General features: G+C 34.0%; 1 protein-coding gene and 1 long non-coding RNA gene across 10 annotated transcripts in view; one reads left to right on the forward strand and one right to left on the reverse strand.

The window, feature by feature from the left end:
• CEP170 (centrosomal protein 170) overlaps positions 1–12,158 on the reverse strand; it is a 187,161-nt gene that overhangs the window by 41,639 nt on the left and 133,364 nt on the right. For 7 of the 8 annotated variants that reach the window (XM_077168468.1, XM_077168472.1, XM_077168471.1 and 4 more), the window contains 2 exons: positions 9,665–11,494; positions 807–1,041 (listed from right to left, as the gene is read on the reverse strand). In XM_077168468.1, coding sequence (XP_077024583.1) covers positions 807–1,041; positions 9,665–11,494 — 2,065 coding nt within the window. The remainder of the gene's footprint in view (positions 1–806; positions 1,042–9,664; positions 11,495–12,158) is intronic. The other variant, XM_077168469.1, reaches the window with a different exon arrangement.
• LOC143690815 (uncharacterized) overlaps positions 8,684–12,158 on the forward strand; it is a 54,652-nt gene continuing 51,177 nt past the window's right edge. For both annotated transcript variants that reach the window (XR_013179201.1, XR_013179200.1), the window contains exon 1: positions 8,684–8,802. This is a non-coding gene — a long non-coding RNA (uncharacterized LOC143690815). The remainder of the gene's footprint in view (positions 8,803–12,158) is intronic.

Here is a 12,158-nt window from a genome sequence, read left to right on the forward strand (position 1 = left end):
TGTTCTTTCAATCCATTCCTGTGGATGTAGACCTATTGTGGGTGGGACCTTTGGGTTAGGTTGTTTCAAGAGATGTGCCCCAGTCCATTCAGGATAGGTCTTAATCCTTTTACTGGAAGCCTTTATGAAAGGATAAAACACATGCAGGAGCAGAGAGGAAACCAAGAGGTGCATACAGAGATAAGCCCCAAAGAAGCTGAGAGAAAAGGATACAACCACAGAAGCTGAGAGAGACACTCAGCTGAAAGCCAGAGGCTTAAAGCAATGAAACCTGGGAGAGAAGAACTAGCAGATGCCAGCCATGTGCCTTTCCATGTGACAGGTGTCCCAGATGCCAGCAGGCTTTCATCACAGAAGGTATCCTACTGTTGATGCCTTAATCTGGACATCTTCACGGCCTTAGAATTGTAACTTGTAAACTAATAAATCCCCACTGTTAGAAGTCAATTTCTGGTATATGCATTTCGGCAGCTTTACCTAACCAAAACAATACTTTACCTGCATAATGTTTAATTATGTAGAGATGATAATGACTGCTTTTCAAGTTTACTAATTCATCAGCATCTCTACTATAAATAAAAAGGAAAAAAAAACAAAATAAATTACTTCTACAATATGTTAGCAGCGCTGGCATTAAAAATAATGGGAAAAAAAAGCTGGACGGAGAATAATACTACCAACAAAACTGAATTAATAGTTAATTACCAGAGGGTTTCATTTCTTGGACTTTTAATACAAATCAAGTAAACTTTGTTAACAAGTTGAAATGTTGATGAAACTCTTAAAGATAATCCATTAAAACAAACCTTGCTATCTCTTCTCGATGAGCAGTCCAATCTCGGATGTAGTCTTCCTGTTCTTTTATCCGATGCTTGAATGAAGAGCTAGTAGGCATTGCGGTTCCAGTGCTCTGCAATCGAGTAGTTTTCAGGGCTGGAGAAGTACGTAGACGGGTATGTTTAGGGGAATTACGGTTTGATCCAAATTCATCTTCTGAGGTGGAAGCATAATCAGTAGGAAAGCGCCTCCATCTTGAATTTACTAAATTAGTTTAATTATTAAAAAAAGAATTATTATGTTATCTTTTAAAGGAGATAAAATAAAAATCATGATTTCAAAAACACCATGAGAGCACACACAGCACAATTTTCAATAACTGACATACACATACCTCACAAAAACCATAAGTATACTACTCCTTAGAAGAAACATTACACTTTGGTGAATTAAAAAGAATGAAAAATTAAAAACAATCAAAAGACCGTGTTTTCCATAGTGTGGTGAATAAACATTCAGATGAAAAATCTCACTAATGATAAACAACTAAGCAAGCTCTATTCATAAATGTTTAACGTGGGGACTTATTAAATGTAAATATTTATTCTCATTTGAGTGAAGGAATGGATTTTTAAAAATGACAGCAACAACAACAAGAACAACAAAAATAAAATGAGGGAAAAGATTTCCTCATGCCATATGGACTTTCAACATGGAGATGGTAAAAATCCTCTTTTCCCAACATACAAATGTGCATAATTCCTGCTGTGGAAATTATGCCTTTATGGCAGAAAAAAAACATTACCTCTGTCATTCAACATCCTGTTATGCTATGGTTGGAAAAAACTTTTTACATGGTAAAAAACACAATAAAGCATCTTCAGTACAACTCTGCTTTGACACTGAAAGCATATGGTGAAAATAGACAATGGCATAAAACCTACAAGTAGACTTTACAAACTATTCTCACAACCACTCACATTAAAGGAACAGGAGATACAGTGACTAGCCACATTAAATAAAGTGGTAGTCACTTTCGTAAGGTTAGTAAAAACATTTTAAAAACTGCGTTGCTGACACATGGGAAAATCAGAAGACAAATTAATGCAGACAGTTCACTACTGTTAGTATGAGAATCAAAGATACAAATACTTTTTGAAGTTCAATGATAGGCCCCAAACAGGGAGATTAATGGTTAATTCAGAGTAAATTTCATGAGAGCAGAAAGTATGTCTATTTAATCCATTCATGCACACCTAGCACTTAAGAGTATTTGGCCAACATATATTTAATGAATATTTCTGAATAAATGAATTAATTCCTGGATATAGAACATTTGCTTTTCTCCAATAAGCAACAACCTAGTAAGAAGTATGAGATGTTTTTAGCGATTAAGGTGACAAACGCGTAACTACTTATTAAGGTAAGTCCCAATTGCCATTGATATTAGAAGAGGTCCTCACACACCCCCTTTTAATAGAAATTTACCCTAAGCTGTGTCCAAAATTCCTTCATCTTACTCCACTAGAAAGTTTAAATCTTTTTTCTTTTATCCCTGCGAGCTACATTTTTGACTAGGGCTCTCTAAGACTAGGTTGGCTCTGAGGCAAAATTTGCATACATTGTCAGAGGAGTTGGTGAAACCTCAAAATCAATACTAGCAGTACTTTAGTGGTTCTTTGCAGACAGGTACAGAACGGTAAAATATCTGAGTTGCCTAAAGCAAATGTTCCTAGCTGTGACTGAACAAGGCTCTGCCTACTAGGTTCCGCTCTTGTACTGTAAATAAGTATCCTTTATGCAGTATATTTATAGTGGCATGTTTTTCATATTTTTGTGCTTTTACTGTAGTAATATGGCTCCCAAGTAGTGCTGAAGGGTTGACTAGTGTTTCCAAGTGCAAGACTTGATGTGCCTCATGGAGAAAATATGTACATTAGATAAAGTTTTATTCAGGCATGAATTATAGTGCTGGTGGCTCTGAGTTCAATGTTAATGAATCAACAGTATATGTTAAATAAAGTTTCTTTAAGCCGAAACACAAATAAGATTAAAATGTTGTGGTCAGAGGCTTGCAGAACATAACCCTGTATTTCTCCTAGGAACAATGGTTCTGTATTTGCTAATTCAGTATTCATAGTGACTTTATGGAATATGATGATCATGAATAATGAGAATTTGACTATATAATTTCTGATTTCAACATTGTAAGATAATTAAAAAAGATAATACTTGTACCATGATAGAAATTTAGTCATTTCTATTTAAAAAGTTCCATGCTTGAACTGAATCTTGAACACAATAAATGAAAGTAATTTGAAAAATCTTATTTATAAATTTAAAAAATATCATGTATTAGTATGTGTTGTATTCATTTTAGAACATTAATTAAAGTTTAGGTATAAGAGCAAAGAGGTTTCAGAAAAACTAGAAACATGGCAAACAAACTACCAGATTTGTTCTTTTCAATAAAGGCATTTCATAAATGAGAAATTTATATCTAGAACATTTTTCATGAAAGTAAATACATAAATAAGAAAAAGATAATTTGTTAAACTAATTTTTGGTTGGGAAACTACAGTCATGATACCCATAATGGAAAATTGTTTGGAGAGATAAAACCAGTAGCAGAGTTTTAATATATTATAGCAGATATGAAAACATAAGTAAATATGATGGAACTAAGTATGTTAATTTAGAAGAAATTTAGAAAGAATAGCACTAACAACAGGTATTTCATGAATGGCAAAGCACAATGAAAGCAGAATAAGAAATTAGGTCCCAAATTCTATTAAAATACATTAATTGTTGGTTGAGAGAGAGAAAGGCAACATCTGAGCAACAAAAGAGGTTCTCTGGGGGTGATTCTTAGGCCTAATTTTAAGTAGCTCAGTCTATCCTTTGCAGGAATAAGTTTCATATGAACAAACCCTAAGATTGAGGGCTTGGCCTATTGATTTGGTTGTCCTCACTGCTTGAGAGAATATCAGGAGTTCTTCAAATGGGGAAGCTGAATTTTCCCCCTTTCTAGCCATTTCTCCAAGGGGACTTTTATTCACTGTTCAAATCACTCTGGGATTTATCAGGGCATCCCTCTGGACAAAGCTACAAAATCTCATGCCCTATTCAAGGTTCCATGTATTTATGGTGTTCAAACTGTCCATATAAGTTATATTAGGAAATGCACTAGTCAAAATATAAATTTTGTACCAAATAAACATTTTTGCTCAGGGAAGTGCCTGAAACTGTAGAGCTGTGTTCCAATAGCCATATTTCTTGAAGATGACTGTATAATGATATAGCTTTTGCAATGTGACTGTTGTGATTGTGAAAATCTTGTATCTGATGCTCCTTTTATCTATGGTATGGACAGATGTATAAAACATATGGATTAAAAATAAATAAACAATGGGGAACAGATGTTAAAATATATATATATTGGATAGACGGAAATAGTCGTGGTCAGTGACAGGGAGGGGTAAGAGGTATGGAATGTGTGAGTTTTTTCTTTTTTTTAAATTTCTTTTTCTGGAGTGATGCAAATGTTTCAAAAAATTATCATGGTGATGAATATACAACTACGTGATCTATCATGAGCCACTGACTGTACACCATGTATGGAATGTTTGGATGTTAAAAATGTATGTGCTTGTATGTTGTTGTATCGACAACAACAACAAAAAATACATTAAATGTCAGGTGAAAATATATAAGTAAAGCCATACTATAAATAACTCTTAATTATCTGGATCTTGAGATTGGCAAACAATTACACTGCAGGAAGTGGGGGGGGGGGGGGGAGAGGGAGTAAAAGAAAAACTATTTCAAAATAAATTCATAAACTTTTCACCTATTGTTACAGGTTGAGCTAGAAGCCAGTTAGAATAGTGAAGCTTTGAATAACAACATCGAAAAAGAAAAGCAATCAAAAGAATAAACCATAGTTAAAAATTAAAAGATAAGATCTTCAGTTTTGGCCTCTGAAAACTGAGGGCAAAATGAGAGGGTAAAACATGAAAGAATATGAATAAGGAGGGCATAGCAGAGAAATGAAAATATGATTAATAAATATTCTGGTTATTAAGGGCTAATAGAAAATATTTCACACATGGTGTACTCTGCAGGAAAACTATAGTTGGATATTTAAAACAGCAAATTGGAAAAGGGATACAGGAAAGGGAATTTAAGGGCAGAGCCTTTAACCTACTTAATAATTTCTCAAAGAACTTCTTTTAATGCTTTTTGCTCTCTTGACCACTGCTTTCATATTATAGCAGCCATAAATTTTATCTGAAGAAAAAGGCCTACAATCTGCTAGTTTATGCAGATGAAATGAGAAGTTAGAATATTTTCACTTTCTCCAAGCCTACTTATTTCATAGAATTTTAGTAGTAGAATGACCTTAGACATTAGACAGTCCAAACTGCTCAATTTACAGAGAAGAAACAGGCACAGAGAGATCTAAAATCACAGTGTAAGTGACACCCAGAGTTCAAAACTTATTTCTTGCTATTCCAAGTGGGTTACAATTAAATGTCAGAAAATCTCTGCTCTATTTTTTTACAATTAAATGTTAGAAAACCTCCTATTTTTTAATATTTCTAGTTAGTTTTTGTTTTTAAATGGTACTTTATCATTTAAAGTACCATTAAATGGTTCTTTAATGGAATGGTACTTTTTCTGATTTCTACCTGTGGGAAATTTTGAATAAAAATTTTACTTCTTCCTCCTATTTTATTCCTTAGAAAAAATTCCTTTCTATAATTAAATTTATTTTTATATAATTAAGCTTACTTTATAAATCAGTATTACAAGGCACTTCAGATAGATGTTAAGTTGAAAATCTGCACTGCAGACATCTGAAATGCCAATCTCTTAAGAGATTTCTTTGCTGGTAAGTGTTAGATAGCACAGTCTTCATCATATATTAAAATATGAGAAAGTTCCAAGATGGGCTTAATTAATCTTGAGACTTAATTATAAAATGTATTTTAGTTACAGAAGTATGCAACTCTCCTTCCTTTGGAAGTACTAAACTACTATATTCACTATAAAAACATATCAGGGCAGTACAAGGGTAGTTCAGTGGTAGAATTCTTGCCTGCCATGGGGAAAACCTGGGTTCAATTTCCAGACCATATAGCCTGCCCCCACCCCAAAACAAACAAACAAACAAACAAAAAAACATACTATCATCCATAATGCCAAGAGAATTAAAAAATGGAAAAAAGTTATCAGAATCATATATCCGTGAATGCTCTGTTCTCTTTTAGTGTTAACCAAACTTCCTTGGTCTCAATACACATTCATATATACAGATTTAACAAACACATTTTAAAAAGCAAATATTACATTTTCATATTTCATATCAGAATATTTTAGTGGAAATTAAACTATAAGTACATTTTATATGTACATTTATGTGCCTGCAGCAATAAGGTTTTCTGGGGAAAACACATCCGACAATGTTTTCTATCAGCCTTTGATATGGAAGAAGAAATAGCTCATATGCTGAACATATGGTTTTTACCATATGTAAATTTTGAAGATTAGAATAAAAAAGGGAAAGCAAATAATCTAAAAAAAATTTTAAAGACATTAATACAATATTTTTATTTTCTAGAATGTGTCTAAAACACAGTGAAAGCCAACTGCTTTATTTTGATAATTTAAGGTACTTAATTTTAAATTTACCTTCCAAAAATAAATCAGGAACCTCTTCCTAAATTATGTGTATTTTCAATGTATTTCTTTAACTATGGATAATTTTAGGAACTTTAACAATAATAATTTCTAAGTAATGCCGTGATAGCTATTTATTACAATTTGATATTGAAGGGTCATTGAAGGAACTTTGGGGAGGGGGGGAAACTAGCTAATAAGCTCCTAAAAGGCAATTACATCAGAGCTAAAGAAACAAAAGAACTTGTACCATAAATTTTGCCATTAGAGATTTTCACTCTTCTATTTTTGTCATACACATTTCTTTGAGAAAAAAATTTTAGTATAAGTCTAAAATATGGAATTTGAAACATCACATGATCATTTCTATATATGCAAATCTGGACAATATCACAGGCTCTAGGTTCAGGCATTCCAAGGATTTTTAAAGTTTACAACGGGCAAAGTAATAATGATGATTATGATTTCATATTTTTAAAACATATTTCAAAAGCTAAGAATTTTTATTTTCCTTTTCCATTCAAGATATTATTCTTGTCTGAAACTGAACTGTCATAATATCAAAGACATCTCAATTAGCAAAATAATAAAGGTCATTTGTTTTTTTTTTTACTATCTACCCAATACAACTCTTTAATGTGTTTCCTGCTGAAAGATCCTGGCCATTGTCCTTCTAGATAAAATATAATACTGTAAAACGGACATTTTGAGAAAATTTGAATATACAATCTTGGATCACAATATGGCTTTAAACCCATAAGGCAGAATGGAGAACAAGTGCCAGCATTTAACATCAGAATTACCAAGATTATAGGGAACAATATCAAAACCTTTATATGGTCCTCGTATAATAATCCAACAAGATTCTGATAATAATCCAACAGATTTCGGTTGTCTTTGGAAGCTTACACACAGGTACACCGTTAGAAGCTATTTTTCAGCACCAGAATAGATGTGTAAAGCACAAGCTGGAATTAGGAAACTTGGATCCTCTTTCTGACCCTGCCTTAGCTAATGTGACCAGGGTAGGTTATTTAATCTCTGGGCCTCAGCTCTTTAACTGAGTAACTACCAATGACAGTTTACACTTCCAGCTCTTAAATCCTGATTTCAATTATTTAACATACTGCTATTAAGTAGAAAGAAGGCAAAAATCATGTACTTCAATTTACCCTAGGAAATTTCAATAAGCAATCTAAGATACTCTCTGGATGTAGAAAACAATGTTCACCAAGTTCTGTATTGAAGATGCAGAAAACAAAATCTATCTTTAAAGACATATACAGAATATGGTATCTTATAGCTTTACTTGGACTTGCTGAGGCAATCATATTTGGTTTGAATCTCAAATAAGCACCTCATGTTAAACAATGAGGAATAAAACCAGTTACTTATGTGTTAAGGAGCTAATTAACCAATACAGAAGGAAAAGCTGCTCTATGCTACCTGGTAACATACAACTTACATGACAGTTTATGTTAAGACAGGGTACTATTTAGACACTGCAATGTACTTAAATGGAGATGAGGTGCCTAAGCAAGCAGTGTGCAGAAGAAATTTGTCAGGGTACACACCACAAATCTAGCACAAAGGAAATGTGAATCAAAGAGGTAGAGCCATAAGAAACAAAAGAATAACAACACTGGATAAACATAAGTTACTTTAAAAAACATTTGGCAATAAATCTATTAATGCCCAACCAAAACCTGACAAGTGGAAACAAGAACAAGGGAGATAAGGAAGAGGCCATCTACTCTTTTTGGATCCATGATCATATTCTACCTATTTTCAGCCCACATCTATTCCTTCCACAGACTATGATGATCATCATCACACCCCTATGAGTAGCAAAGAGAAGGAAAGGTGAATGATGTGAAGGAAAACAGCAGCGAAGAGAGGAGGAATGAAAAGTGAAAAAGACAAACCCCCCCTCAAAAAAAAAAACCCCAAAATAAAGACCCTCCCACCCCACTAAGGACCATTAGTTTGGGATCTGATAGGATATACTTTGGTAGATATAAATCAACCAAAAATAAAAAGATTGCATACCAAATCTCCTTCCACACAAACTCAAGACCTAAGGCTCATATAGACACTTGATGACTGACAAAAATCTTACATCTTCAAAATCTTATAACAGCTGGGCTCCTCACCTGTTTTTTTTTTTCAGCCACGCCCATATATGAGGTTGATTATGAAGTAATGAGACAATACTTACAGGATACACAGAAAAATCTGCCTCATTACTCTTTGGTCACACATGTATTCTCATTGGCTTCAGTTCTGAATATGAAGTACATGGACAAACAAATACACCCACAGCAGATAAATCCTTGCGGGCAGGTAAGTAGTTTTTCTAATTAGTATATTTAATTACATCTAGTTATTATTTTTGCATGCTACAACAGCACTTCAAGAGATAAAAGCTCACAGCTCAGTTAAATTTTAATAGCCCAGTTTGACCCACATGTGCTGAGTCATTGCCTCATGTTTCCATTTCCTTCCACTGAAATAAATTAAGGGTTAGTTTTCACCTGCCCCAACCATAAACCAATTTAAATTTAAAATGTATAAATAAAAGACATGAAATTTGAAAATAATCAGGAAAAAGAGTAAAAATAGGTTATTTCATTTAGTTGTGAAAGAAGTGATAGCTTATTCCAAAGGCACTGATGTTCTTGCCCCAATCATAAACTGATTTAAGTTTAAAAAGTATAAATAAGACATGAGATTTGAAAATAATCAGGAAAATGGGTAAAAATAGATTATTTCATTTAGTTGTTACAGAAGTGACAGCTTATTCTAAAGGCACTAATATTCTTCAGATTCATAATGGCTTTGAATTATGTGAGGTTATTTTCGAAGCGCAATGTTAATTATTATTTAAACCAGAAAATTCCTAATCTAATTTTGACACAAAAATCCAGCTACTTTGCCAACTGGACAGTAAAAATTCCTAAATCCATTTAATGGAGTTCTAATTTCAAAATCACTATTCTTTCCAAGGATATTAAATGGAAGTCTGTATAACTGGAGAATTTCCTATTAAGCTAAATAAATCAGTCAGTTTTTATAGGAAAAAAATTACATCATAGTTTTCTACTAAATATTTTGGGAAGACAAAAACCAGACATTTAATTTTTTCAAAAAAAGATTCTCAAAAAACAAGAAATATGCTAATATAAAAAGTCTGGATCCAATTTACCTGAAGGAGAGCCATGTGTTGAGGTCATACTTTTGACCTTGGAGTCTGACAGTCGAGAGATACTGTTAGCTCTAATTCTAGGAGAAAATTTATCTGATGGTACTAATCTGGCTCCACTTCTAATGATGGCTTCTGCTGTACGTGAAGAAGCACTACTTCTAGATATTGTTGCTTCAGAGTCACTACGTGCTGATAACGAACCAAGCCTTGTTCTACGAGGTTGAGCCAATAAATCAATCCTAGAAATATTACGTCTTCCTGTAGGAGGTTTTGATGTTGAACTTGTTGTGGATACCTCAGAAGCAACAGATGCTTTGTCAGCATCAGCAAGTTCACTGTCTGAAGCTTCACCAAGTCGTGCTCTGCGTAAGAGGGAAGTCCTCGTAGGTCGTGGCCTTGGAAGAGTGGTTGATTTACTGGATGAACCAGATGCTACAGGAGAAGTCTTAGATTTAGCTACTTTGCTTCCTTCCAGTTTGAAATGTACATGGTCATCTGTTGAGGTAACTGGAGTCCTTCCATGAGATTTACAAGAATAAGTTTCCTGATCAGATGACATAACATCAGAGATAGCAGAATGAGGTACACTTGAGGTTTGGTCATCATCTGTTAAATCTACTGAAGGCTGCCTTACTCTCCCACTGGATTGCACAAATTTACGACCATCTGCCCTTGAACCAACATCTGTGGAACGACTTTTTGTTTTCTTTTCAATCTTCTCTCTAGCACCTGAAGATGCTTTTGTAACATCTTTGGAAGGAGAACCTGTGGAACACCTATCTTTATAAAGGCTGGTGAAACTCTTTCGTTTCTGGGTTGACTTTCTTTCAGTTTCTCCAGTAACAAGACTGATTGTACTAGCTGTATCCACATCAGATTCTGGTGAAATAGAATTGTCTCTATTATAACTGGGAGTATCTGGGCCCTCATCAGTTTTATTATCTTCACGCAGTTTGGCTTCTAGAAATGCCATTACTGCTTCTGTATCTTTCAGAATAAGGGTTGTATCCATACTGGAATCAGTATCCATAGAGTCACTTCTTTCTCGTATCCTACTTGCAGATGTTAATGCTAAGGAAGGGGGAGTAGATGACGTCTGTTTATTTATATGGGGAATAAGTTCTATGGGTATGTTTGGGGTAGGTTTTTCTATAGTGAAGCTTCCTTGCCGTACTAATGACTTGGAGGATTCCTTTTTATCTCCTCCCTTTGAAGTTTGACATTTTAGAAGTTCCTCAGCTTTTCTTCTATTGCCTTCATTTTGTACAACTCTCTCTCCTTTGCTTGTAGAATGTCCTGGAATTTTTTCTTGAAGCTGTGACTCTTGTTTAAGAGATTCTTCTCTACATTTATCTATCTGACCTAAAACACTTTTTGAAGAAAATTTAGTGGGTGTCCACTGTGTCTGCTCCTTTTGTTCTTGTTGCTGAATTTTAGCTAATGTTTGCTTTACCAAAGAAGCCTCCTTATCAGTTTCACTTTTCTCTTTTCCAGGAGAAGTGCTGCCTAAGTGAAACAGGGTTTTATTATCTCCATTAGTTTTATGAGTCTCACCATTCATTGCCCTGTTTGTTTTATTCAAGGCTCTGTCAGTATTTTGTTTATCTTTTTGGGAGACCTGTGTTGGTGTTTCTTTCTCCTGAAGTTCTGTGTCTTGTTTTTCTCCTATTTCTGACCGTTGCATTATAACCTTCACTCTGGAGCTCTCAAGAGACTTTTCTTCATTTGGAAGTTGGGGAAGGGTTCGTCTCCTTCTCTCTCCCTGACTAGGCAAGGAAGTTGCTGAACCAGTACTTCTCACTGAAATGCCAGATTCACTGATATCTGTATCTATAAAATAAAAACGACAAAGATGGAATTCATTAGGGGGAAATGAGTATTAAATTACATTAGATTTTGAAACATAAGCTAAGAAATACTTAAATATAAATAAAAGGACTTTTACTAAATAAATGACCCAACTTTGTGACAGTGTGATTTAAAAAGGTCAATCCGAGCTGCAAAAATAGGTAGATTATTAATAAAATACAGCAAACTGTATGAGATAAAAATTAGGGCCATATGATCATAAAGCTACCTCTATTTTTCCCTTATTTATTTATTTTTTTGGTATGCTGCATGGCAGGGTCACATTTCATTATTTTTCCATGTATCTTGTTATTATAGCACCATTTTGTTAAGGTTTTGTTTGTTTTTTTGGGAAGAGCATGGACCAGGAATCGAACCTGGTTCTCCTGCATGGCAGGCTAGAATTCTACCACTGAACTACCCCCTTGCACCTACATCCTTTGTTTTTCAATCTGATTTATGGCAGAACATTTTACTGTGTTAATTCTCACTTTGCATTTCCCATCCTGGAGGTTTTGCTCAAGAAAACAGACAGGAACTAGTTATTATAAAATAATACAGGTAATGCTTAATGAACATTGCTTATTTATTATACTCTCAATTATGCAGTACAGAATAAAAACATACCCAGTTTTTAATAAACATT

The sequence above is a fragment of the Tamandua tetradactyla genome, chromosome 7 (assembly GCF_023851605.1).
Source record: "Tamandua tetradactyla isolate mTamTet1 chromosome 7, mTamTet1.pri, whole genome shotgun sequence".
In the NCBI taxonomy this organism is placed as follows: Eukaryota; Metazoa; Chordata; class Mammalia; order Pilosa; family Myrmecophagidae; genus Tamandua; species Tamandua tetradactyla.